The sequence below is a fragment of the Balaenoptera musculus genome, chromosome 2 (genome assembly GCF_009873245.2).
Source record: "Balaenoptera musculus isolate JJ_BM4_2016_0621 chromosome 2, mBalMus1.pri.v3, whole genome shotgun sequence".
Taxonomy (NCBI): Eukaryota; Metazoa; Chordata; class Mammalia; order Artiodactyla; family Balaenopteridae; genus Balaenoptera; species Balaenoptera musculus.
Genome location: NC_045786.1, coordinates 25,462,849 through 25,488,884, shown reverse-complemented (window position 1 = coordinate 25,488,884; position 26,036 = coordinate 25,462,849). Strand labels below are relative to the sequence as shown.

The window sequence follows — 26,036 nt, the reverse complement described above, 5'->3', positions numbered from 1 at the left end:
AGGGTGGTTGTGAAAATCAGACGAGTTAATAAAAGCATTTTGAACAGTGCCCCACATATAACAAACGCTCAATAAGTGTTACATATATGATACGCAATGTGTAATATATAATATATTGTCCTTTGTAAATTACTTCAGATGATTGTAGAGAAAGTTATCAGCTAAAAATGTTAAGTACAAGCTAGGGGTGGAGAAAGGGTTGGGAGAAATATTATTTCTGATGCTAAGCCAAGCCAGCTGCCAAGGCGGGGACCAGACGTGTGGAGAAGCCGAGCTGGTGTAATGGATTAAGAATATGCAGACTTGAGGATATGGGGAGGGGGTGGGGTGAGATGTGACAGGGTAAGAGAGTGTCATGGACATATATACACTACCAAATGTAAAATAGATAGCTAGAGGGAAGCAGCCACATAGCACAGGGAGATCAGCTCGGTGCTTTGTGACCACCTAGAGGGGTGGGATGGGGAGGGTGGGAGGGAGGGAGATGCAAGAGGGAAGAGATATGGGAACATATTGTATGTGTATAACTGATTCACTTTGTTATAAAGCAGAAGCTAACACACCATTGTAAGGCAATTATACTTCAATAAAGATGTTTAAAAAAAAAAAAGAAATAAACATTAAAAAAAAAAAAGAATATGCAGGTTATGACCTGCTGAACGAGGCGGCACCAGTCACCCACAGGGGGTCGGCAGGCAGCTTTCTCAGCATCCCAGCTCCCGCTTTGGGGAAGCGAAACCCACGGGGGTCGTTTTGATTGAAGGTGAAGTTTCAATACACCCGCACAAAGGAAGTAGAGTCATCGACTGATTATTACTTACAGATCCCAGAAGCGAGGGGGCACAGTGACCCTGGGGAAAAATCAGTCCTCCGTCCCAGGTGGCGGCAAGCAGGAGATGGAGAGCAGGGTAGAGAGCACCTGTTAACTTTCAAGGTGCTTGGGCGGAGGTCACTAACTTTTCACAGGCTTCACTGTAAAGCGTTATTTTAAAGGGTGCCCTAGGAAAAGCAAAGTGGGAACTTACGGCGGCATCCTCAATTCAAGTCTTTATCTAAATGTCCAGACTCTGGGTGTGAGTAAGGTTATCATAGTGTAAAATACCTCAGCAGCAACTCAGAAGGCAAAGTTGTTTTTCTCAATAGTTTTTTTTTTTTTTTTCTCATCACACCAAAGCACCAAGAAGATAGACAGGGAGGCCCCATGAACAGATGGTGAGGATAGAAACTCCACCCTGGGTGGAAGTTCCAACAGCTGCGACCAATATTCCCACTTGTGCTGTCACTTCCTACAGCAAGACAACAGCCAACTAAGATGATAAACTTGTAAAGCAAACCTCCCCGAGCTGAATCAGCTTTGTGTTCCACTTTCAATTACACCATGAGAATCCCCTACTGACCCCTGTTCACCCAAGAGCCCAATTTGGCCTGTCACCCTGGGGGCTCTTCCTTAAATCTGCCCCTCCTCTCCTGCCCCCAGCCCGGCCTCTTCTTCCTCCCTTATCTCATCTCCGGTGAGGAGGGCTTGAAGAAGAGGAACAGCTTTCATGAGCCTCCTGCTTTCTCCTTTGTTCTTTAGTTCATCCATAAATAACTCAGGATAAATCCAAGGAAGAAAGTGACAGAACCTTAGGGTTTTAAAAATGCAAACCCATGATTTATCCTGGAATTGGGTTGGTGGGCGTGAGAGGAAGTGAGCTGAAAGCTCTTGCAGACTACGGGAGTAGTGTGTGTCCAGGGCCACTAGAGTTTTAATTTTTGAAGAAACGTTGAAAATATAGGTCCTTGTGTGATATCTCCTGGTTTGCAAATAGTGACTAGTGCTTTAGAAAAAAAAACCATGCAAGCCCAAGAAAGCCCGTTCGTAGGCTTTGCACCATCTAATGTGTAGTAATCTTTTTAGGCTGACAACTACTCAAAGTGTTTCGATTCCTCCACTATGCTAGAAATCAGAAATATTAATTTATTGGAATGAGTTTGGTTCACGAATTTTAAAATCTTAGATCTATGACCAATCACAGTAGGTGACTCATGACCTCTTGGAACATTTTGCAAAAGTTTTTTTGAGCATGCTCTTTTCTGCAGAAAAGACCCATAACTTTCATCAGTGTTTGTTTCAAAAGGGTCCTTGACCTAAAATATTAAGAATAAAATATCTACAAGTTATAATATTTTATAGACATTGTAATTTTTTTTTTATAATTCTTTATTTTATTTATTTATTTTTGGCTGTGTTGGGTCTTCGTTTCTGTGCGAGGGCTTTCTCCAGTTGCGACAAGCGGGGGCCACTCTTCATCGCGGTGCGCGGGGCTCTCACTATCGCGGCCTCTCTTGTTGCGGAGCACAGGCTCCAGACGTGCAGGCTCAGTAGTTGAGGCTCACGGGCCTAGTTGCTCCGCGGCATGTGGGATCTTCCCAGACCAGGGCTCGAACCCGTGTCCCCTGCATTGGCAGGCAGATTCTCAACCACTGCGCCACCAGGGAAGCCCCTGTAATTTTTTTAATGTAAGAACTTATAGCTTCTGAGTTGAAAGATAAGGTATTTATGAACCTAAAACTCTTACTGATTTCTTTGGGGTTAGAGTTATTGTTAGTGTCATTTCTTTCTCTCTTTCTTTTTTTTTTGCAAAATGATTTCTCCAGATATGTTATAAAAAAATGTGTTAAGAAACATCTTAATAGTTGCGAAGATTAGAAATAACCCAAATGTCCATCAACAGGAAAGTGATTGGATAAAATATGTAACACGCATACAAGAGAATATAATGCAGTTGTAAAAAAGTTAGTTCTCTTTCTACGAATGTAGAAAGATCTCCAAGATACATTGTTTAGAAGACAAATAACCAAACAATATGCAAAGCAATGTATAATATGCTGCCTTTTATGTCAGAAGGGAGAAAAATAAGAATATATTTATATTTGCTTGTATTAGCACACATATTTGATAACACCCTGGAAAAGCACAAAGAAAGCAATAAATGTGCATTCCTATGGAGGTGGTAACTGAATAAATGGGACATGGGGATTAAGGGGGGATGCTTCAATGTATACATTTAGTTTTACCCTTTTTTCCATATTTTTGAAACATTTATTCTTTTTAAAATATGTATTATTAATTAATTTATTAATTTATTTATTGGCTGCGTCGGGTCTTAGTTGCAGCACACGGGATCTTCTTTGGGGCATGTGGAATCTGTCATTGTGGCGCACGGGCTCCTCTCTAGTTGTGGTGCGCAGGCTGCAGAGCGCGTGGGCTCTGTATTTTGTGGCACGCGGGCTCTCTTGTTGAGGTGCGCGAGCTCGGTAGTTGTGGCGCACGCGCTTAGTTGCCCCGCGACATGTGGGATCTTAGTTCCCCGACCAGGGGTGGAACCCGCGTCCCCTGCATTGGAAGGCGGATTCTTGACCACTGGACCACCAGGGAGGACCCATATTATTTATTCTAAAAATTAAATTTAAAAAGTCTCATGACAACCTTAAACACCTTGTTTTCAAACAGGAATTTTTAGCTCATGGGTAATTTTAAGAAATTGAAACAAGGCAAGCCAACAGCTTTGATATGGTTTTGCAGGTATACTTTCAAGTGAAAGTTTACTTTGGCCATTTTATTAGGGATACTTCTAGTGTAAAGTTTTGTATACTTCTAGTATAAAGTAGCCATTTTAAATAAGAATCCTGAAGTAAACAGGCTTCTACAATGAGAATGTTTCCAAAATAACTAACCAATAAGAGATTTAAAATCTGGCATTCTGGTAGACCAGAGAGGCTTCAATTAGGCAAGATTATTCATCCCTAAAAGATAGGTCATCTCTTCCAGACCATCTCTTTACACACTATTCCAAAACCAATAGACATTTTTTTTTTGTTTGCTGATGTAGTTGCAAAAAAAAAAAAAAAACCAACAAAAAACTGAAAACAGAGATGTGCTTTATATCTTGTCACTTGATTTAAATGGCCTTAAAAGGAAGGGATGTGTCATTCTTCACCCTTCCTCTTTCTTGCTGGCTGAAATGCAGACATAATGACTGGAGCTCCAGCAGTCATATTGAGCCATGAGGACTCTCAAAAATAGGAGCCACAAGCCACCCATAGAGTAGAGCTAAGATGGAAAGAACCTGGGTCCCTGACACCAGGAGGACCAAAGCAGCTTGGACTGTCTCCCGTTGAATTTGTTGAACCTGAAAGAGAAATAGACATCTACCTTGTTTGTCATTGCTACTTTTGGTTTTTTTCTTATAACTAAACTTATCCTAACAATACATCTAAAAAGAGAAACTATGTTCCAGATAGGCTTGGGTTTTTTCCCTTATAGATTTTCTTTTTATTAGCCCTGGTATTTTCATTTCCCTGATGCAAGTAAAACATTTAGTATATTCTTTATTTTCATCAATTTTGAGATACTATTAAGCCTATTTTGACATCTTCATTACCCTTTTGTGATTTAAAATAAATTTTATTTAATTTCATTTATAAAAAACATAAAATTATGTTGTATTTTTAAAGAAAAAAGAGTCTGTTATTATACATTAACTTAATAATCACATTTATAATATAACTAAAAGAACATTGATAAGGTTATAAGATGTGTAAGATTATTCTAATTATTCTATTATCATCTGAGCCTTCAACAAGTTGTAGTAGTAACATCAAAGATCACTGATCACAGATCACCGTAACAAATATAATAATAAGGAAAGGATTGAAATATTGTGAGGATTACCAAAATGTGACACAGAGACGTGAAGTGAGCAAATTGTTGGAAAATGGCACCAATAGACTTGCTCGATGCAGGGTTGCCACAAACCTTCAATTTGTAAAAAACACAATATCTGCAAAATGCAATAAAATGAAGTGCAATCAATTGAGGTCTGCCTGTAGAGCTGATAGAAGAACATGCATGCTCATTTCTGGGTATAAATATTGTTTACCTCAGTCTCTACTATTCTTGTTCACACAAAATTTAACATTTAATCCAAATGACAAGAAATCCCCCCAAAACAAAATGAAATGAGATAAAATAGTCAACAGAGCCAGATACAGAGATGGTGCAGATGTTGAAACGATCAGAAACTTTAAAATAACTATAATTAATATATTAAGAGTGTATAGTGGAAAAAGTGGACAACATGCATGATGGGGAATTTGACCAGATAGATGAAAACTCTAAAAAAGAGTTAAATAAAATTGCTGGAAATGAACACCATTTCTTTATGGACTAAATTGTGACCTTCCCTCCTTCCCCCCAAATTCATGTGTTGTAGCCCTAACCCCCAATGTGGCTGCATTTGGAGATAAGGCCTGCCCTAGCAGACTAATAAGACCATGATATCAGACATGAAGAATTCCTTCAACAGGCTTATTAGCAGAGGGAAGAATCAGTTAACTTGAGGAAAGGACAATAGAAATTATCCACACTGAAACATGAGGAGTGAAAAGGGAGGACAAAAAAATACCAGCATCCAAGAACTTTGGGATGATATGAAATTGTCTAACATATGTGTTACTGAGTCCTAGAAGGATGAGAGACAGGAAGATAGAAGAGATAAAAGCTGAGATTTTCCCAAAGTGCATGAAAAACAACAAATTCCAGACTCAGGAATCTCAAAGCACCCTGGTCAAGATAAATACAAATAAAAACACAATTAGCACATCATTATCAGACTGCTGAAAATCAGTGATAAGGTGGAAAATCTTAAAGACAGCCAGAATGAAATAATGAAATAATCCATAAGGAAGATATTACATTCTGAAGACTTCACATCAGGCACTGTGCAAACCAGAAGATGATAGAGTGACATCATTAAAAAGTGAAAGAAGGGAATTCCCTGGCAGTCCAGTTGTTAGGACACCGTGCTTCCACTGCAGGGGGCATGGGTTCAGTCCCTGGTCGGGGAACTAAGATCCCGCAAGACACGTGTCATGGCCAAAAAAAAAAAAAAAAAAAACTGAAAGAAGAAAAAGTCAACCTAGAACTCTAGACTCAGTGAAAATATCTCACACAAATGAAAGAAAAATAGTGGTTTTTTTTTTTTTTTTTCGGCAAATAGATGCCAAGAGAATGTATCACCCATAGACCTTCACTACAGGAAATGTTAAAGTAAATTATTCAGGCAGAAAGAATGTGAGACTAGAAAGAAGTCTGTATCTACACAAAGGAATGAAGAGTACTGGAAATGGTAAAAATGTGGGCAAATATTAAAAAGTTTTTTCTTATTTTTAATCTCTTAAATGGATAATTGACTCTCTAAAGCAAAAACAGTAACAATGTATTATGGGGATTATAACATATGTAGAAGTAAAATGCATTTCAACAATAGCACAAAGGATGGGAGAGAGGAACTGGGAATGTACTGCTGAAAGATTATTACACTTAAAGTGAAGTGCTAAATTATTATTTAAAGATAGACTATGACAAGTAGAAAATGTATATTCTTTAGAGCAACCACACACACAAAAAAGGTATAGATAATAAACAATAGTGGAATGGAATGGAATTTAAAAAACTGGAATCATAAAAAAATAATCAAAAAAACCCAGGAAATGAGAAAAAAAAAGTAACAAGGAATAAATGGGACAAATAGAAAACACATAGCAAGATGATAGATTTAAACTCAACCATATCAACAATTAAGTTAAATATAAATGGTTTAAGCAACCCAATAAATTAGAGAGATTGTCAGATTGGATTTAAAAAGCAAAACCAACTATATACCATAAGAAACCCAGTTTAAATATAAAGAGAAATAGGGTAAAACAATGGAAAAAGATATGCTATGTTAATAGTAATCAAAAGAAAACTGGGGCTGTATTAATTCAAAGTACACTTTGAATAAAGAACAAAGAATATTACCAGGGATAAAGAATATTAAATAAAGAATAATCCTAGGATAAAGAGGGACATCATATACTAACAGGATAAATTAATCAAGAAGACATTGCAGGGTTTCCCTGGTGGCACAGTGGTTAAGAATCCACCTGCCAATGCAGGGAACACGGGTTCGAGTCCTGGTCCGGGAAGATCCCACATGCCGTGGAGCAACTAAGCCCGTGCGCCACAACAACTGAGCCTGCACTCTAGAGCCCGCGAGCCACAACTACTGAAGCCCGCGCGCCTAAAGCCCGTGCTCCACAACAAGAGAAGCCACCGCAATGAGAAGCCCGTGCACCGCAACGAAGAGTAGCCCTCGCTCACCGCAACTAGAGAAAAGCCCACGCCCAGCAACAAAGACCCAACGCAGCCAAAAATAAATAAATTTATATAAAAAAAAGAAGACATTGCAAAAAACTTTCAACAAAGTGAGTATAGAGGGAACATACCTCAACACAATAAAGGCCATATATGACAAACACACAGCTAACATCATACTCAACTGTGAAAAGCTGAAAGCATTCCTCTAAGATCAGGAACACGACAAGGATGCCCACTCTCGCCACTTTTATTAAACATACTATTGGAAGCCCTAGCCACAGCAATCAGACAAAATAAAGATAGAAAAGAAATCCAAATTGGAAAGGAAGAAGTAAAACTGTCACTGTTTGCAGAAGATCAAAACAGATGAACAAGAGATGAAAAGATGAAGATTTGAATTTTAATATGATAAAATTTATCAATTAAAAATTTGTTTTCTTTATGGTTACGAGGATTTGTTTTTTTTTTTTTGTCTTTTAAAGAAATTCTTTCTTCAGGGACTTCCCTGGCGGTCCAATGGTTAAGACTCCATGCTTCCAATGCAGTGGGCGTGGGTTCAATCCCTGGTCAGGGAACTAAGATCCCGCATGCTTTGCAGTGTGGCCAAAAAATAAAAATAAAAAAAATAAGAAATTCCTTCCTCAAAGTCAGAAAGATATTCATCTTTATTTTCTTATAAAAAGTTTAAAGTTCAGCTTTTTTTTTTTTTTTAATTTTTTAAAATTAATTTATTTATTTACTTATGGCTGTGTTGGGTCTTCGTTTTCTGTGCGAGGGCTTTCTCCAGTTGTGGCAAGTGGGGGCCACTCTTAATCGCGGTGCGCGGGCCTCTCACCATAGCGGCCTCTCTTGTTGCAGAGCACAGGCTCCAGACGCGCAGGCTCAGTAATTATGGCCCACGGGCCCAGTTGCTCCGCGGCATGTGGGATCTTCCCAGACCAGGGCTCGAACCCGTGTCCCCTGCATTGGCAGGCAGATTCTCAACCACTGCGCCACCAGGGAAGCCCTAAAGTTCAGCTTTTGACCACGAAGTCCTTACTTAATCCATCTGGAGTTAACTTATTTGCATGCTATGAAATAGAGATCGAATTTCATTTTTTTTTTATATGGAAAAACCACTTTTTCTAGCTGTTTATTGAATAGTCCCTCTGCCATGCTACCTCCTTCATCATTCCCAAGTTTAACTCTCCATAAATAAACTCTTCCAGGAAAGGTGTGTCTCCACGGGATCAAGAAGGGCAACATCTCTGGTGAAATATGCTGGGTGACTCAGATGAACACCGACTTTATTTCAAGTCATCCCAAACAAGAAAAAGCCAAAGTGTATGTATTTGTCAATAAATATATACACGCATTTATACTGGGGGTGAAATGATAAAGAAAATGTGATGACTGATAGGTGTCCATGAAATATAGAACTTTCTTGCAGTTTTGAAAAACTGCACCATCATCTTTGATGAGAGGTCCAGGGATCCATGCAAACAAGAGCAATCTTGGCTTCCTTATGAGCCACGGAGAACAAGATTTAACCTTCCTTTCCACCTGAGAAAGTAGAGGGAACAAGGCTCAGATTCTGGCTGTGGGTAAAGAAATATACTCTCAACCAGGCGTGTTCTTTCCTGATGAATGTTCGGTTGCAATTCCTCAAATCAGTCTGTGAAATCAGAAAGATTGTTTCCAAGACCACCTGGAAGAACTAACAAGAATATATTTCTCTTTTCATTCACTTAGGATCCAGATTAATTGTAGAAAACTTAATCCAAATTGCAAGAATAGGAATTGAAATAATCATTAGGGCCCTGAGGAAACACTCCTATTATTGAAGTGGACTCCATGATGGTTCTGCTAGGGATCTGCTCCAGGGGAAGTGCTGGGTGTCGTATTGAGATGCCCTAGTGCTATGGTGCTCTGCGGAGCCTATAGGGCTTGAAGTCAGGCTGCTGGAGTTTGAGTTTTCCTGCACACGAGCCTCCCTCTGCCTCCCTTTTCTCATCTGCAAGGTGGGAACAGAAGTGGAGTTGTTTGGGATACAGTGAGATTCCAGGTAGGGTCCTAGCCTAGGGCCTGACATCTTTCAGCAGCTCATTATTATTACTATTAGTCATCATTATTACTCTTAGTAATAATAGTAGTAATTATTATTTGGCATTTTAATGATGTCTAGCTGACTTGGGTTTTCATGGGCAAAGCTTATAAATAGGACATTTTCTGTGCCCAGTTAGGGTTCATGCCTATTTCCTTCATTTTAATCCACAGCAACATGCTGTTAACCTCTGATTTCTTGAGCCTGGACCTAATCTGGAAGGTCAGAGCCATATTTTAAGGTAATTTCATGCTAGTTATTATGGGACTCCTGAGTTTATGAAGGAAAGCATGCTTGGGTTTGTACTTGCATCAGATCCTACATGACTTCATGGGGAGATTTGGTTTTAAGGGTCATTGAGAGCAGATTGGGCCTTAGCCTTTATCTCTTTTTTCAGGTATAAAAATGAAATAACGAGAAAATAAAACACAACAAATTACATACTTTTGAATAGTCTTCAGATAACACAGCTGTCTCTTAAAACTTCAGTCCACAACTCCTCTCTTATTTATTGGCCAAAGCAAGTCACAGAGCCGTGCCTGAGTTTAAGAGGGTGGTCGAGGGAACCTTCTGCATGGTGGAGCGCTGAATATTTGTGAGCACTTGTACCCATTAGAGGCACAGTGTGACCCACTGTACTTGCAGTTTATTTATTTTCTAATATTTTTGTCTCTAAGGGTCCCAGCACAAGGTTTGTCCATTTAAAATGACTGAGACATCTCTAGGGAGGGAACTACGGGAGAAGAGGAAAGGAAAAGCCCACAAACCCTACAGATGTACTTTTGGGGAGCAAAGATGCCATCTGATTCCTCCAGGTAGAGTGAGCAGACAGCTGCCCTCACAGGACCCGGGTGGCAGAAGCATTTTAGAGTAGAGACAATAATTTCTGATTCTAAACCTCTGACCTGCCAGGTGCATTCCATCCTGTCTCGCCCACTCCATGCTTTCCCTCTGTCCACTTCCGTAAGCTCTCAGGTCAATTATTAACTCAGAGTTTTGTTTAAAATTCTATCCCAGGATTCCATTACCTGCTTCTGTGGAGGGGGGACTTCTCTCTTCCGTTTCTGCCCCGATGTCTCCAGGTGGTAAGTGAGGGTGTCCTGTTCCAGGCCCTGAGGGTGACATCCTGCAGGTCCTTGGGTGCCATCAAGTCCTGGCAGGAGATCCGCTGACATTCTTGGCCTCAACTCCCTCCCTGCACCCAGGCTCCTTCCTCGCTGAGGCCTGGAGAGTGTGAGGTCCTGGCCCGCAGTCCCCTCTGGTCCCCACATGGGCACCTGGAGACATTTGGATTCTGTTCAAGCCACGTTCGCCCCGAGGGGAGCTCAGAGCTTAGACCACCTCTGGAAGCTCTCTCTGGCTTTTCCCACTTCTAGGGGTGCAGGATTTGTGTTCCTGGCTACTCTCAAAACAGCCAGACTTCCCTAGGCTCTTTTTTTTTTTTTTTAAACAGCTTTATTGAGATATCTTTGACATATAAAAATTATATACACTTAGGATGGACAACTTGATGTTTGATCCATGTATACATTATGAAAATATTACCAGGATCACACTAACAAACGTCTCTGTCACTCTACGGTTGCCCCTAGGTTCGTGGGTGTCCCAATTTAATGGGGTGCCTGTATCAGAACCTACCCACCTCCGCAGAGCGCGGAGCAAGGGAAGGTGGAGGTGCTGAGCTAGACCTCACCCCTTCTCTTCCTTAACCTCGAGGAGGGCCGGGGAGAGTGGGTGTAGGAAAGGAAACCAGTTCTCCCGGTTGTCCCGCAATCCCCCACCTGTTTTGTCCCACACCTGGTGGAGTGTTCTTTGAACAGCAGATTAACATCTGGTGGCTTTGTTTTCATGAGTCCGAGTGTAGGTGGTTGCAGGGACACAGAGCAGAGTTTGGTGCCTTAATTTCTAGCTCTGCCAAAACATCATACTTTACGCATCACCCTCTCACACCGTCTATGGAGCCGTCTGTCTGCAGGTTTTCCCTAGAGAGTGGTGCTACGTATTTGTAAAACGAATATATGGGAAACTCAAAATCCAGGGGCCCTAACAGAGGTTTCAACACTGTCGTCTTGATCTACGTGGGCTGGATGTCCCGCTCACTGAAATTCACACATCTCTGGGTGTGTCTGGTGAACCTATAGGGACAGGATGCAGGAATCTATTTGCGGTTTTGGAGAAGTGAGCCCAGGGGACAAGCATAGGGAGGAAGGGAGGACATCCTTGTGTCTGTCTGAGACTGTCCCGTTGGTCTGGCCCCTTGGCCGTGAGTGAGAACCTGATGGCAGGAAAAGCTATAGGCATGAGCTGAGGGTACAGGACTCACGGAGGACTTGGTGAGACTCCAGGGCACATGGAACTTGTTTTAGAGCAAATACAGTCCTGACAAGCAGATCCCAAAGGTGTCTGAGTGAGACGGGGTGTGTGTGTGTGTGTGTGTGTGTGTATGAGACTGTGAGTGTTGTGCGTGTGCCCTTGAGTGTGTGCAGGGCTAAAGTCCTACACTAGCAGGTGGAGCAAGAGCAAGGAATTATGGGTTATCACCAACAGCCTGGCTTGGTCTGAACCTACTGGCTCGTGAGGCCAGAAGACATTTCAGTCAGAGACCAGTCCCCCACCCCAACCCCCCAAAAACCCTGAACCCTGCCAGGAATTTCAGACAGAGGTGAATTCTTTAGAAAGCGTTTTATTGGGGGGGGGTTAATTGAAACTGCACATATTTGAAGTGTACAATTTGATATGTTTTGACATGTCTGCACCTGTAAAACCACAATCACACAAATGCCCCTTTGTAATCCTCACTGTGCCCTTCCCTGCCCCTCCCCTGACAATCTGCTTTCTGTCACTGTATATTAGTTTGCATTTTACAGAAATTTATATAAAATAAATGGAATCAAGCAGTAAATACTCTTTAAAAATTGTGGTTAAAAACATATAACACAAAATGCACCGTTTTACCCATTTTTAAGTGTACAGTTCGTAGCATTAAGTACATTCAGAATGTTCTGCGACCATCACCACCATCCATCTTCAGAACTCTTTTCATCTTGCAAAATTGAAATTTTGTACCCGTTGAACAGTAACTCACCGTTCCCTACTCCCTGCAGCCCTGACAACCCCCATTCTACTTCATGTCTCTGATTCTGACTAAGTACCTCATATTAGTGGAATCAGACAGTATTTGTGTTTTGTGATTGGCTTATTTCATTAGCACAATGCCCTCAAGATTCATCCATGTTGTTGCATATTGCAAAATTTTCTTCGTTTTTTTAAGGCTGCATAATATTCCATCGTGTAGATAGACCACACCTTATTTATCCATTCATCTGTTGATGGACACTTAGGTTGCTTCCATGTTTTAGCTATTATGAATAACGCTGCCATGAACGCGGGGGTACAAATATCTTCTTGAGACCCTGCTTTCAGTTCTTTGGGGTATACACCCAGAAGTGGGATTACTGGATCATATGTAGTTCTATTTTTTAGTTTTTTGAAACTCCATACTGTTTTCTGTAGTGGCTGCACCATTTCACATTGCCACCAACAGTGCACAATTTCTCCGCATTTTTGCCACCACTTGTTCTTTTTTTTTTTTTTTAAATTAAAAAATTTTTTTGCCTGCATTGGTTCTTTGTCGCTGCACGCGGGCTTTCTCTAGTTGCGGCGAGCTGGGACTACTCTTCATTGCAGTGCGTGGGCCTCTCATTGCCATGGCTTCTCTTGTTGTGGAGCACGGGCTCTAGGGCGCACACGGGCTTCAGTAGTTGTGGCGTGCATGCTCAGTAGTTGTGGCTCACAGGCTGTAGAGCACAGGCCCCATAGTTGTGGCGCACGGGCTTCGTTGCTCCGCGGCATGTGGGATCTTCCCAGACCAGGGATTGAACCCATGTCCCTTGCAGTGGCAGGTGGATTCTTAACCACTGCACCACCAGGGAAGTCCCATTTTTCTGTTTTTTTGGTAACAGCCATCCTGATGGGTATGAGGTGGCATCCCATTGTAGTGTTAATTTGCATTTCCCTAAGATAAGGGATGTTGAGTATCCGGGAATATACTCATGGCTGATTCTGGAGGAAACTATTGCTGCTATAGAAATCAATGCTGTTGTAACTGCAAAAAATTTTGGAGCCTGTAGTGGCAGTCAACCACTGTTCTCTTTACCAAGGCTGCCAAAGGCTGCTGGAGCCTGCAGCCATCTCTCGCTGATGGAGATGCTGCTAAAAGCAGAAAGGAACGTTTATGGCTTCTCTTTTTTTCATCTGCCTTCCAGACTCTTCTTAGGACTTCCCACTGGCCACCTAGCCCATGGCTGGGGCAAGAGCATCTGGGAAGTGTAATTTGCAAAGACTCAGACCCTGACAGCTGGGAACAGGGCATGGAAGGACAGGAAGTCATCACATATCTGCTGCAGCATCTTTTACTTCTTTGCTGATTAATGGTATTTACCTGCACAATTAATCACTTTGCTCTAAAGCATTTACTCCACTGAAGATTTCAAACCCTTTATACCTTCTCTTATTAGGGTCTATTCTGTCAAGGTAATCTGAAGAGCTTAAGCCAGATTTTCTGTTCCGAGTCTGCTAATGGAAAACACCTAGCCACCCACCTTGCCTGACTGCTTGAAGGTAGTTATTAGCCTTTTTTTTTTTTTCCAGATGGAATATTCTCTTAACCTACCCTCATATCAGTAGGATAACATCATATAACTAGGATAACATTGTAGAAGAAGAGGTCATGGGTTTTGCATGGCACTCCTTCAGAGGAGGAATGGAATAACAAAGGGATTGGCTTTGAAAATCTCAGCAGCTCTCTGTTTCTGATTCCTGACTAGCTGGAAAGTACTGTCTGCTAGGAACATCCCCATGTGAGCCCATATTTTTGGAAAGCCTTCAGGGACACCTTAAATTAACTACAGTCATTCTCTGAAGATGAGTAAGGGAGTAGTCAAATTAGTGCAGAGAATTGATGCCATTTTCTCTGATATACTTGTTCACCTCCTGGAGGGGAGAATTTTTTTAGATAACATTTGTGGAACAGAAAACATGTACTTACTTGAAAGTCTGCTTAAATGTCATATGCTTATGTATACGTATAGCTGATTCACTTTGTGATAGCAGCAGAAACCAACACACCATTGTAAAGCAATTATACTCCAATAAAGATGTTAAAAAAATAAAAAATAAAAGGAGAATATTAAAAAAAAATGTCCTATGCTAATTCTTGTCCCATTTTCCACTGAAAATATTTTGATACCGATATAACTGTATAAGCCAAATTTGGGGGAGGTGCATGTAGGGTGGATGATTGTTATGGGATGTTGATACAGCTGCTCTAATGAGGGCAAAGGTCACAGTGGCCTAAAGGGGAGGGTATTTCTTTTTTTTTTTTTTGGTAGTTATAACTGTTATAAATATCACATCTGCATTTTATTTTTTTAAAAAACTTTTTATTTTATATTGGAGTATAGTTGATTAACAGTGTTGTGTTAGTTTCAGGTGTACAGCAAAGTGATTCAGTTATACATACACATATATCTATTCTTTTTCAAATTCTTTTCCCATTTGGGTTGTTACAGAATATTGAGCAGAGTTCCCCGTGCTGTACAGCAGGTCCTTGTTGGTTATCTATTTTAATATAGTAGTGTGTGTACATGTCAATCCCAAACTCCCAATCTATCCCTAGGGGAGGGTATTTCTGTCTCATGTCCAGTGCAAGAGTAAACAGCTCTGGCGTGGCCCCTCCATGTCAGACATCCAGGCTCCTTTGGTTTTATTTCCCTGTTAAACTTAATGTGTAGTTTTTAATTCCACTGCTTGTTCTAGCTCCCACCACCAAGACTACCTGCCAGCCAGTAGAAGAGGGTAGGAAGGGCAAGGCACACCTGTTCTCTTCAAGCGCACCTTAGAAACTGCTCACTTTACTGCACTCATGTCTCACGAGTCAGAACTTAGTCACGTGGCCCATTTAGCTGCCGGGGAGGCTGGCAAACGTAATCCTCAGCTGGGGGAGGGCTGTGTGCCACTAAAACCCGGGCTTTCATTACCAAGGGAAGACTGGATTTAGGGGTCATAGCAATCTCTGTCAGAATAATTTATTTTCCATAGTTGTTTTAAATTCCCAGTCTGACATCTCTGCCATATCTGAATTTGGTTCTGATGCTGGCTCTGTCTCTTCAGACTGCATTTTATGCCTTTTAGCATGCCTTGTAATTTCTTTCTTTTTTTTTTTTTTGGCTGGGCTGCGAGGCTTGAGGTATCTTAGTTCCCTGACCAGGGATTGAGCCCAGGCCCTTGGCAATGAAATCGCCAAGTCCTAACCACTGGACCACCAGGGAACTCCCTAGCATGCCTTGTAATTTTTTGTTGAAAGCTGGATGTGATGTACTAGGTAAAAGGAACTGAGGTAGGTAGGCCTTATGGTGTGAGGCTTTGTGTTTGTCTGCCTAGGAATTAGGCTGTGTTTAGCGTTTACTATACCTGTGGAGGCTGAAATTGCCTATGGTGTCATTGTTTTTATCTCCCTGGCTTTCCCTGGGTTTTCTCTGGGTTTCCCTAGAGACTTTTTCTTAAATAATGTCTAAGATGTGCGGGTCTTTGGGCTGTGTTTCCCTGTTATCATACAGGAGCCATACTGATGTGATGGTGAGGTGTGGGGGAGGGATTGTCTTACCATTATCTTACAATTGTCTTACAATTAGGGGTTACATCTCCTTAGTGAGCCTGGGGCTGTGCTTCTCCCCCAACCCCTCAGGTGGGATAGAAAGCCTGGATAGGAATCCAGGAGCCTGGAGTTGATATTTCCCTTCCCCCATGTGGAAGGTAGAGCAGGTCAGAGTTGGGCATTTCCCTTCCCTCTGGTGCGTTAGGCTTAGATAAAACCCAAGATAGTTAGGGAAGCAGTTTCTCCCAGGGACAGGCCTCCTTAAGGAGAGCAGAGTGTCTGGTATATTTCAAAATTGGTTCCTTTGCCCCCTCCCCCTGCTGCAAGCATGAGGGGGTTTTCTCTGACCGTCACCATGAGAACCTGGTTCACCCCTGGGAGGTAAAACTCATGGAGACGCCGGGCCTCCTATGACTGGACCCCTGGAGTTTATACCTCCCAGACGTGTCCACACCGAGCCTCCAGCAGTCATGGGTTTAGGTTTCCCTGCCCCAGAGACTGCTCCTGGCCTTCTGCTCCAGGAGGCCGTTGATTCTTTGCATCCACCTGTCTGTCACTTCACTTTGGGGGCAGAGCTTTGCCCTGTGACTGACGGATCTGAGAAGAGTCACTGGTGTTCAGTTTGTTCAGGGTTTTCTTCTTACCCCAGCCCCTGGAAACTGCTAATTTGCTTTCTGTCTCTTTGGAGCTGCCTATTCTGGACATTTCACATAAAGGAATCATACAGCATGTGACCTTCTGTGTCTGGCTTCTTTCACTTGGTATAATGTTCTTTAGGCTCATCTATGCTGTAGCCTTTATCAGGACTTGATTCCTTTCTATGGCAGAGTCATATTGCAGTGTGTGGAGAGACCATGGTTTGCTTATCCATTCCTCCATTGGTAGGCCCTTTGGGTTGTTTCCATCTCTTGACTGTTTGGCTGTGATGCTGTTATGAGCAGTCGTATACAAGCTTCTGTGCAGACACGGGTTTTCTTCCTTCCTGCGGAACATGCCCAGGAGTGGAAGTGCAGGGCCATCCGGTAATTCTTTAACTTTTTGAGGAACAACCACCACAATGGCTGCACCATTTTACATTCCCTCCAGCAATGTATGAGGGTTCCTATTTCTCCACATCCTTGTCAACATTTGTTATCTCCTCTTTTTTTTTTTCCCTTAAAGTTGTCTTAACGGTTATGAAGTGGTATCTCACCATGGTTTTGATTTGCATTTCTTTTAAAAAAAATTTTTATTGAAATATAGTTGATTTACAGTGTTGTGTGAGTTTCAGGTGTACAGCAAAGTGATTCAGTTATATATATATATTCTTTTTTTACATTCTCTTCCATTATAGGTTATTACAAGATATTGACGATAGTTTCCTGTTCTATACAGTAGGTCCTTGTTGGTTATCTATTTTATATATGGTAGTGTGTATATTTTAATCCCAAGCTCCTAATTTATTCCTCCCCCCCCCCCGTTTTGGTAACCATCAGTTTGTTTTCTATGTCTGTGAGTCTTTTTCTGTTTTGTAAATAAATTCATTTGTATCATATATTTTTTTTAGATTCCACATATAAGTGATATCATATGATATTTGTCTTTCTCTGTCTGGCTTACTTCACTCAGTATTATAATCTCTAGGTTCATCCATGTTGCTGCAAAGGGCATTATTTTATTCTTTTTTATGGCTGAGTAATATTCCATTATATATATATATATATATATATATATATATATCTGATTTGCATTTCTGAAATGACCAATGATGATGTGCTTTTTAGCCATCTGTCAGGACCTCTTCATATTATTATAAAGTATTGATGCTCCTCAAAACTTTTTGTTATGTAGTTACATCTAGTGATACTTAGACACTAAAACCAAGAAATTTTAAAAATGTTATTTATTAATTCTTCTATAAACAGCAGTAATAAACTCATTATATGTTAACACCAGAGCGATGACATCATCACATATCATGTAGCTTCTGGAAAACTCCACCATACATTTGTAAGAGAATGAGAGTGAAAAAGGTAAATAACATCTTAATCACAGCTGACCCTTGAACAACACTGGAGTTGGGAGCAATGACCCTCTGTGCAGTAAAAAATCCACGTGTAAGTTATAGTTGGCCTTCCGTATATATCTGTGGTTCCTCTGTATCCCTGATTTTGCATCTGCGGATTCAACCAACCATGGATTGTGTAGCACTGTAGAATTTACTTTTAAAAAAAATCCACATGTAAGTGGACTCGTGCAGTTCAAACCCGTGTTGTTCAAGGGTCAACTGTATTATGGAAAAATTTTGATCTCATAGACCTCCCTCCCCCAAAATGAGTAATGATAATCCAATTTGATTCAAGTAAGATAAATAAGATTAAAAAAATTTTTTTTCTGGTCTTAAATTCCTCTTAACATTAGTTTCCCCAGAAAACATATACTTGGGGGATGTTGACGATGGAACCTGATGGTACTTGGTTGGTCACAGAAAGGACAGAAAATGGTTCTTTAATCTAGATATGGACCTGCTGACTCCTGCCCATTTTTTTCGTAACATTTTCCTGCCCTTTCAGAAATGAAAACTGGCTGCTGATTTAAATTTTTCATTAATCTTCATTATGTGATTTTGTTTAACCTGGACATCTAAGTCAAATGCTTGAGAATTGAGATTTTTGGCAAGAGTCTGAATCTGCACTGAAATCTCAGCCCCTGAGGCTGATTTTTCCAGTGAGAGTTGAGGGTGCAGGCATAAACCCCATGCTTCTCAAAGTGTGGCCCTGGACCAGCATCATCAGCATCACCTGTAACCTGTTAGAAATGTAAATTCTCAGGCCCCACCCCAGACCTAGTAACTCAGAAACTCTGGAGGTGGGCCCAGCCTTCTGTGTTTTTTTTGTTTGTTTGTTTTGTTTTTTATTTTTGGCTGCGTTGGGTCTTCGTTGCTGCGCGCGGGCTTTCTCTAGTTTCAGAGAGTGGGGCTACTCTTCGTTGCGGTGCGTGAGCTTCTCATTGTGGTGGCTTCTCTTGTTGTGGAGCACGGGCTCTAGGTGTGCGGGCTTCAGTAGTTGTGGCATGCGGCCTCCGTAGTTGTGACTTGCGGGCTCTAGAGCGCAGGCTCGGTAGTTGTGGTGCACGGGCTTAGTTGCTCTGCGGCATGTGGGATCATCCCGGACCAGGGATCAAACCCGTGTCCCCTGCATTGGCAGGTGGATTCTTAACCACTGCGCACAGGGAAGTCCCTCCTTCTATGTTTTAACAAGGCCTCCAGGTGATTTTGGTTTGCTCAACGTTGTGCTAACAGTTTGAGGATCACTGGTGTGACCTTGTGCATAATTACATGCTCTCCCTCCCCCGCCCCCAACTTCCTTCTTTCTTTCCTTCCATAAACATTGAATGTATTGCTCTCTTATCAGTGTTTTTATGACACTTCTTTGAAAATGTACACATTTGCACATTGTGTGTCTGTCTGTAAACATCAAATTCGTGCTGGCCAAACACAGAGTATCATTTATAGCAATCCGAGAGAAACTAACTCTTGAAGTGGCCCATCAGTCATGTACAGCTGAAGCTTTTTGACCGGGATAATCCATTACCTAGGACCTAGCTTATGCCCCTTCTCCCGACATTAACTCCAGTGAAATCTTTTCAAATATTGAAGCTCTACAGTTCCAAGGGCTTGGTTGCCCTCTTTTGGTATTACCCAAAGACTATTCCCCCATGGACTCTGTTCTTTAGAAACTCAGAATTGAAGGTTCAGTGGAGGGGGGCTAGTTTAGAGCACTGAGCTAAGGTCAAAAGGATTCCTAGTTACCAGTCCAGAGTTCTTAGGGGGCATTCATTAAAGGATGTGATCAGGAGAATGGGCTAGTCAACCAGAGGCTGGGAAAGGACCTACATGGACCGAGGAACAAGGTCCAGTTACATAGGGTAGAGAGCGTGTGTGTCTATTTACATTAGTGCTAGGGTTTTCCTTGGGATTTCTAAACTGGGAAGTTGGAATGAACTTAGCATGAAGCTACTCTTCTTTGTATTATACATGGTATGGAGAGAGTTCCATGCCGGTCATGCTTTAATGAACACATACACATGAAAATAGGACCAAGAGTTCTGGTTTTTCCTCCCCGTTCCTCCAGTGACCTTGGACTTGCTGCCTACACGCAGGTCAAGCTCACTCGTTGATACTACAGAGCTGGCTTCACGATGGGGTTGCAGGTGCCTGGTGTCCTGTGATGTGACTTCAGAGCTTTCCAGAACCCATGGGATCAGGAGATGCCTCTTGGATGAGTGTTTAGCTGCCTTGATTTTGATTGTGGTCCATGACATCTGCGGGTTCTTCTTGGCTTCTTCTTGCCCTTGGTTTTCTAGATTGTCCTTCTATTCTTCTTCCTGTAGTGATATAACAAGTCATAGTCATGGGTGTAATACCGCACCAAGAAGAATGTGGTCTGCACCCCAAACTGATGTGGATGGAGCATTCAATAGAGGCCCCCATTGACTGCTAACTTTAAATCCCACCCCAGGATACTGTGACTTTCCCACATGCTGACCACCCCTCTAGAGGTCAAGACTGGCAGCCCCGTGGTCCTCACAGTGTGATGATCCAATCACTGTGCGGTGAGTGGGGCTGAGAAAGAGCCCGAGACCCGGACCATTACAGGTGTGGAGGCTGGGTGGGTCTTAGGGAAGGGGCTACAGGAGGGGGTCTGCTCCAGGGCTACTCCCCACGGGGTACATGACCCTCACGTTACATGTCATCCTAGTGTGTAGTGACAACAGTCCCCCGTAACACTCTAACATCTGGTGTCATCCCCAAGTCAACCCTCTTCCTTAACCCTCACTTCTGATCAGCCACCAAATCCTGCTAACTTGACTCACGTATTTCTCGATATTTTTCCTCCTTTTTTTTTTTTTAGAGATTAGAGTTTATTTATTTATTTATTTATTTATTTATTTATTTATTTATGGCTGTGTTGGGTCTTCGTTTCTGTGTGAGGGCTTTCTCTAGTTGCGGCGAGCGGGGACCACTCTTCATCGCGGTGCGCGGGCTTCTCACTATCGCGGCCTCTCTTGTTGCAGAGCACAGGCTCCAGACGCGCAGGCTCAGTAGTTGTGGCTCACGGGCCTAGTTGCCCCGCAGCATGTGGGATCTTCCCAGACCAGGGCTCGAACCCGTGTCCCCTGTATTGGCAGGCAGATTCTCAACCACTGCGCCACCAGGGAAGCCCCTTTTTTTTCTTTTAATTTATTTTTTTTTAATTTATTTTTGGCTGTGTTGGGTCTTCGTTGCTGTGTGTGGGCTTTCTCTAGTTGCAGCGAACGTGGGCTTTCTCTAGTTGCGGTGAGCGGGGGCTCCTCTTCATTGTGGTGCACGGGCTTCTCACTGCGGTGGCTTCTCTTGTTGTGGAGCACGGGCTCTAGGCGCGTGGGCTTCAGTAGTTGTGGCTCGCGTGCTCTAGAGTGCAGGCTCAGTAGTTGTGGCACACGGGCTTAGTTGCTCCGCGGCATGTGGGATCTTCCCAGACCAGGGCTCGAACCCATGTCCCCTGCATTGGCAGGATTCTTAACCACTGCGCCACCAGGGAAGTCCTTTTCCTCCTTTTTAACTTATGTCCACTGACCTAGTTCATGCTCTCCTCGTCCCCTGTGTGGATTTATTCCATCGTAACATAATCAAACTGCCACCACCATTACCCACCTTAAATCCAGCCTCTATTGTGGCCGACTGTTCAGAGGGCCAGTGCTACCATTTATCGCATAATCAAGCTTCTGTGGCTCGCTGTAGTCCTCAGGATCGGGCCCAAGCTCCTCAGTCTGGCCTGATCTTCCAGGACTTGGTCCCTGGCCATCCCCACAGCACCACTGTCACCACTGCCCCGTGCACTTTACAGCCCAGTGTTCAGAACTGCTAGATCCTCCCAGACGTCCTCATGCCCTTCAGGCTGCCTTACTTCTCCTCCTGCCCCTCTGCCTTGCAGCTTCTCCTGCCGTTCTTTATCTGGCCGCCGGTATCAGCTCTGAAAGCCTTCTGGGTGTCCCCATATAGGATTAGGTGCCCTTTCTCTTCGTTTCTGTAACACCTCAATCTTAGGCTTTAACAAATTACATTTAAAGTCTCAATTTTTTCCCCCTTCTCCTCCACTGATCTGTAAGCTCCTGAGAGCAGGGGCCATTCGTATTCATCCTTAGGCCCCTGGCAAGTGCCTGGTACATAGGAGATATTCTCGTAGTCATTTTAAAATTGAGATATAATTGACATAGAACATCGTGGAAGTTTAAGGTGTACCGTGTGTTGATTTGATACATTTATATATTGAGATGTAATGAACACCGTGGTGTTAAAGCTAACACTTCCATCATATCACATAACTGTCATTTCTTCTTGGTGGTGAGAACATTTAAGATCTAGTCTCTTAGCAACTTTTAAGTATATAATACAATGTTGTTGATTATGATCACCTCTGCTGTGCATTAGATTCCCCAGAACTTATTCATCTTCTAACTGCAAGTTTGTACCCTTTGACCAGCATCTACGTAGGAGATATCCTATCAAATTTTTTTGGAAGTATATGGAAGACAATAGCTACATAAAAGGAATAATAAAACCAACTAGCTGTGCTAAGGGGTTTTCATGAATTGAAAACTCCTAGTTTTCTAGCTGGCGCTGTACCATAAGAACTTCCTGTGGTGATGGGAATGTTTTGTATCTATGTTGTCTAATAACACGGCCACGTGTGACTATCAAACACCTGAAATGTGGCTAGTGCAACGCGTAGACCGAATTTTTAATTGTATTTAATTTATTTAAGTTTAAACTTAAGTATCCACACGTGGCTAGTGGCGACCCTATCAGACAGTACAATCCTATGCTTCCCCAGCCCTTCCTCAGCCCATGGGAACATCTGGTTACTTCCTAACTTGCTCAGAGCTCCCATGGGGCAAGGCTCCAAGAACTGGTGTGTTGGCAAATGTTTAACAACCAGCTCTCTGAAAAAGGCTGCCCGTTTCCATGGTGTAAAAACTCCCACCACTCCCAGTTTCAAGCTACCTTGAATACAGAGTTGGGAAGAGACGTGCAATATAAAACCATCATATAGATAGTATTTCCTCAATACAGATACACAGATGCAAATAACCCTGAGAATAAAGTAGTAAAATGCAGTAAAACAATTAGAAAGTGATTAATTTTGAGTACTTATTAACTTTGTTTTCTCTTTTAATAAATGTATTTATTTATTCATTTTTGGCTGCATTGCGTCTTCGTTGCTGTGCGTGGGCTTCTCATTGCGGTGGTTTCTCTTGTTGTGGAGCACAGGCTCTAGGCTCATGGGTTCAGTAGCTGTGGCTCGTGGGCTCTAGAGAGCAAGCTCAGTAGTTGTGGCGCACGGGCTTAGTTGCTCCGCGGCATGTGGGATTTTCCCGGACCGGGGATCGAACCCTTGTCCCCTGCATTGGCAGGTGGATTCTTAACCACTGCGCCACCAGGGAAGTCCCTGATTTTGTTTTTAATATAATGTATTTAACTGTAAGTTTATATACTTTAATTTTTAATAATGGCTATGCTTAAAAGCAGTTCTCAAAATTCCAGAACATCTAGCTTTTGGCTCTCAGGAGCTGGTGTAAGTCAGCGCCTAGTAATTGCTTTAAAAAATTTAAAAAATCAAATGTAGTATTTCTGTTTGGCCACAAGAGGGCACGAGCAGATGAAATTCAATTCTAGGAAGGCTTTGGGACCAGCTCTCTGGGTCAGTTTGAGGTGTCTGTTTAGGTCTCCTGGAAGATTGCAATTCTGGGAGATCTTGGAAACTCATATAGTTTCAGGCAGCTCTTGGTTTCACAACATCAAGTCCAAACCTTTCCCACTCCCAAATAGCTTCATCCTTTTGTGTCCGAAGGTTTGGGTCTTTAAGCTACCAAATACAAAGATCCTTGATAGGTATTAGGTCCTGTCAGTGAGGGAAGGAGAGAATCTGTGTGTGGGGTAAAGATAACGTCTTGGGCAATTTACCTGCATCATCTCACGGAATCCTATAAGAACGCCTCAGGAATCAGCTAACACGTAGAGGGATTGGTAGGTTGCCGGGTATGCGAATAATTCCTAACACAGCAACCCTAGAGGGTTTCTCCTTTGCGTTGCAATCATTTGTGCTTTTTAATTGACACAAGGAAAACCAGGAGTTTATCATAGGCCTGACGATCAAGACAAGAATGGAAGAATCTGATGATTTCTCTCTGGCTAGGCAGGCTGTGGGGTCGGAGGGCTTTGGTTCTTGGCGGGGGTGGGGGGGGTGACTGTCTTCTCAGGGTCTTCTGGGGGGTTTATATCAGGGTTGGCAGAGTGCACTCGGTGCGGAGGGGGTAGGGGATGCCCTGGGAGGTGGGGAGAGTGACAAGCTAGGTCTCCATAGTCCTCTGTCTAAAGGGAGGAAGAGACTGACTCTGTGTGTGTGTGTGTGTGTGTGTGTGTGTGAAATGATTTCACTCTCTTGATTCTTAACACTGTTAGTGCAGTGGGTCTCAAAGTTTGGTCCCTGGACCAGCAGCATTGGCATCACCTGGGCATTTGTTAGATATGTACAATTTCAGACCCCACCCCAGACCTGCTGAATCAGGGACTTTGGGGGTAGGCTTGGCAGGCTCTGCTTTAAGAAGCCCACAGGGAATTAGGAATTTGGGATTAACAGATACTATATATAGAATAGATAAACAATGAAAACCTACTGTATAGCACAGAGAATTATATTCAGTATCTTGTGATAACCTATAATGGAAAAGAATCTGAAAAAGTATATATACGTGTATTTATATGTATCTGAATCACTTTGCTGTAAACCTGAAACACTGTAAATCAACTGTACTTCAATTAAAAAAAACAAGCTCCCCTGGGAGATTCTGAGGCACTCACGTTTCAGAACCACAGGTCCAGCTCGGGGTTATCTAAACTGGATGTGTATGTATTAGATGCGACTGAGGAGCTTTTAAAAAGTACTAACGTCCCAGTAACAACAGGGCATATAGTACGTACATGGTCCCATTTACATGAAATGTCCAGAACGGGCAAATCCATAGAGATGGAACGTAGATCGGTGGTGGCCAGGGAATGGGGCAGGGGGAATGGGGAATTGGGAAATGTGGGGTTTTTTTGGGGGTGATGGAATGTTCTGGAATTAGATACTGGTGGTGTATCACAACAGTGCTGAAAACCACTGAATTACACACTTTAAAATGGTTAAAATGAAGAATTTTATCTCAATTAAAAAAAAAAAAGTACTGATGTCTGGGGCCCACCCAAGCATTGGTATTTTTAAAATCTCTCCAGGTTGTTCTCCTCTGCAGCGGGGGAGAGTTAATGCAAATAAGTCCACACGTGGGGTCGCGTGGGTCAGGTTCCCGGTCTAGGGGGCTCTGGTGTGAGCATCTGCATTGGGGGGTGGGGAGCGCAGGAGAGGACCAGGGCGGACGCTGCCCTTGGTTCTCTGCTGCCGGCTGACAGGGGCAAAGAGGTCCTGGGCACTAGACAGAGGTTGCAGTTTGGGCCTCTGCTGTGCAACCTTGTCCATGTTGCTTAACCTGCCGGAGCTGCTGTAGCAAAGGTTTCAGGTTGCCATAATGTTCGCAAGATAAGCATGGACCCTGGCATACAGTAGGCGCTCAGTGGATGTTCGCTTCCTTGGCTTTCCCATTTCCCTGCCGCTGTAATTCTGTGGGTCGACTCTGGGAAGGCATGCACTGGCCAGTTCTCCCTCTGCTGCTCCCCAAACCCCTGGTGGTCAGGGAGGAAGTGGGTGGGCTGGGGGGAGGGGGTCCCTGCCCAGGTGCTTTCCTGCGCGGCTCTCCCCCTCCCCCCAGCGTGGGCGGGGCTTCCTCGCTCACCCGGGACTCACCATCTCTGCTGCCAGGTGAGGCCGCTCAGGAGGAGGATGCTGATGAGTAGCAGGATGCAGCCGGCCACTGTGGACGGACAGGCAGGTCAGGGAAGGGGGCCCCGGGGCTGAGAGCCCGTCCCCTTGTATCCGTCCCCGCCCCCAGCAAAGGGCTCGCGGAGAGGTGAGCGCTGCGGATTGTGCCTCCCCTTTTCAGAACGCGGCTCCCTCCAGGCAGAGTTTCCCTGGAGGCTCCAGGACCAGGGCCGGGGG

The 26,036-nt window shown here is 43.1% G+C and overlaps 1 protein-coding gene across 1 annotated transcript in view; it reads right to left on the bottom strand.

Moving 5' to 3' along the window:
- Nucleotides 1-20,029: 20,029 nt before the first annotated feature.
- The window catches only part of IL2RA (interleukin 2 receptor subunit alpha), a 42,006-nt gene continuing 35,999 nt past the window's right edge, over nt 20,030-26,036 (bottom strand). The window contains exons 7-8 of the mRNA XM_036843742.1: nt 25,785-25,851; nt 20,030-20,289 (exon numbers count right to left, since the gene is read on the bottom strand). Of these exons, the coding sequence (XP_036699637.1) occupies nt 20,265-20,289; nt 25,785-25,851 (92 nt within the window). The 3' untranslated portion in view covers nt 20,030-20,264. The remainder of the gene's footprint in view (nt 20,290-25,784; nt 25,852-26,036) is intronic.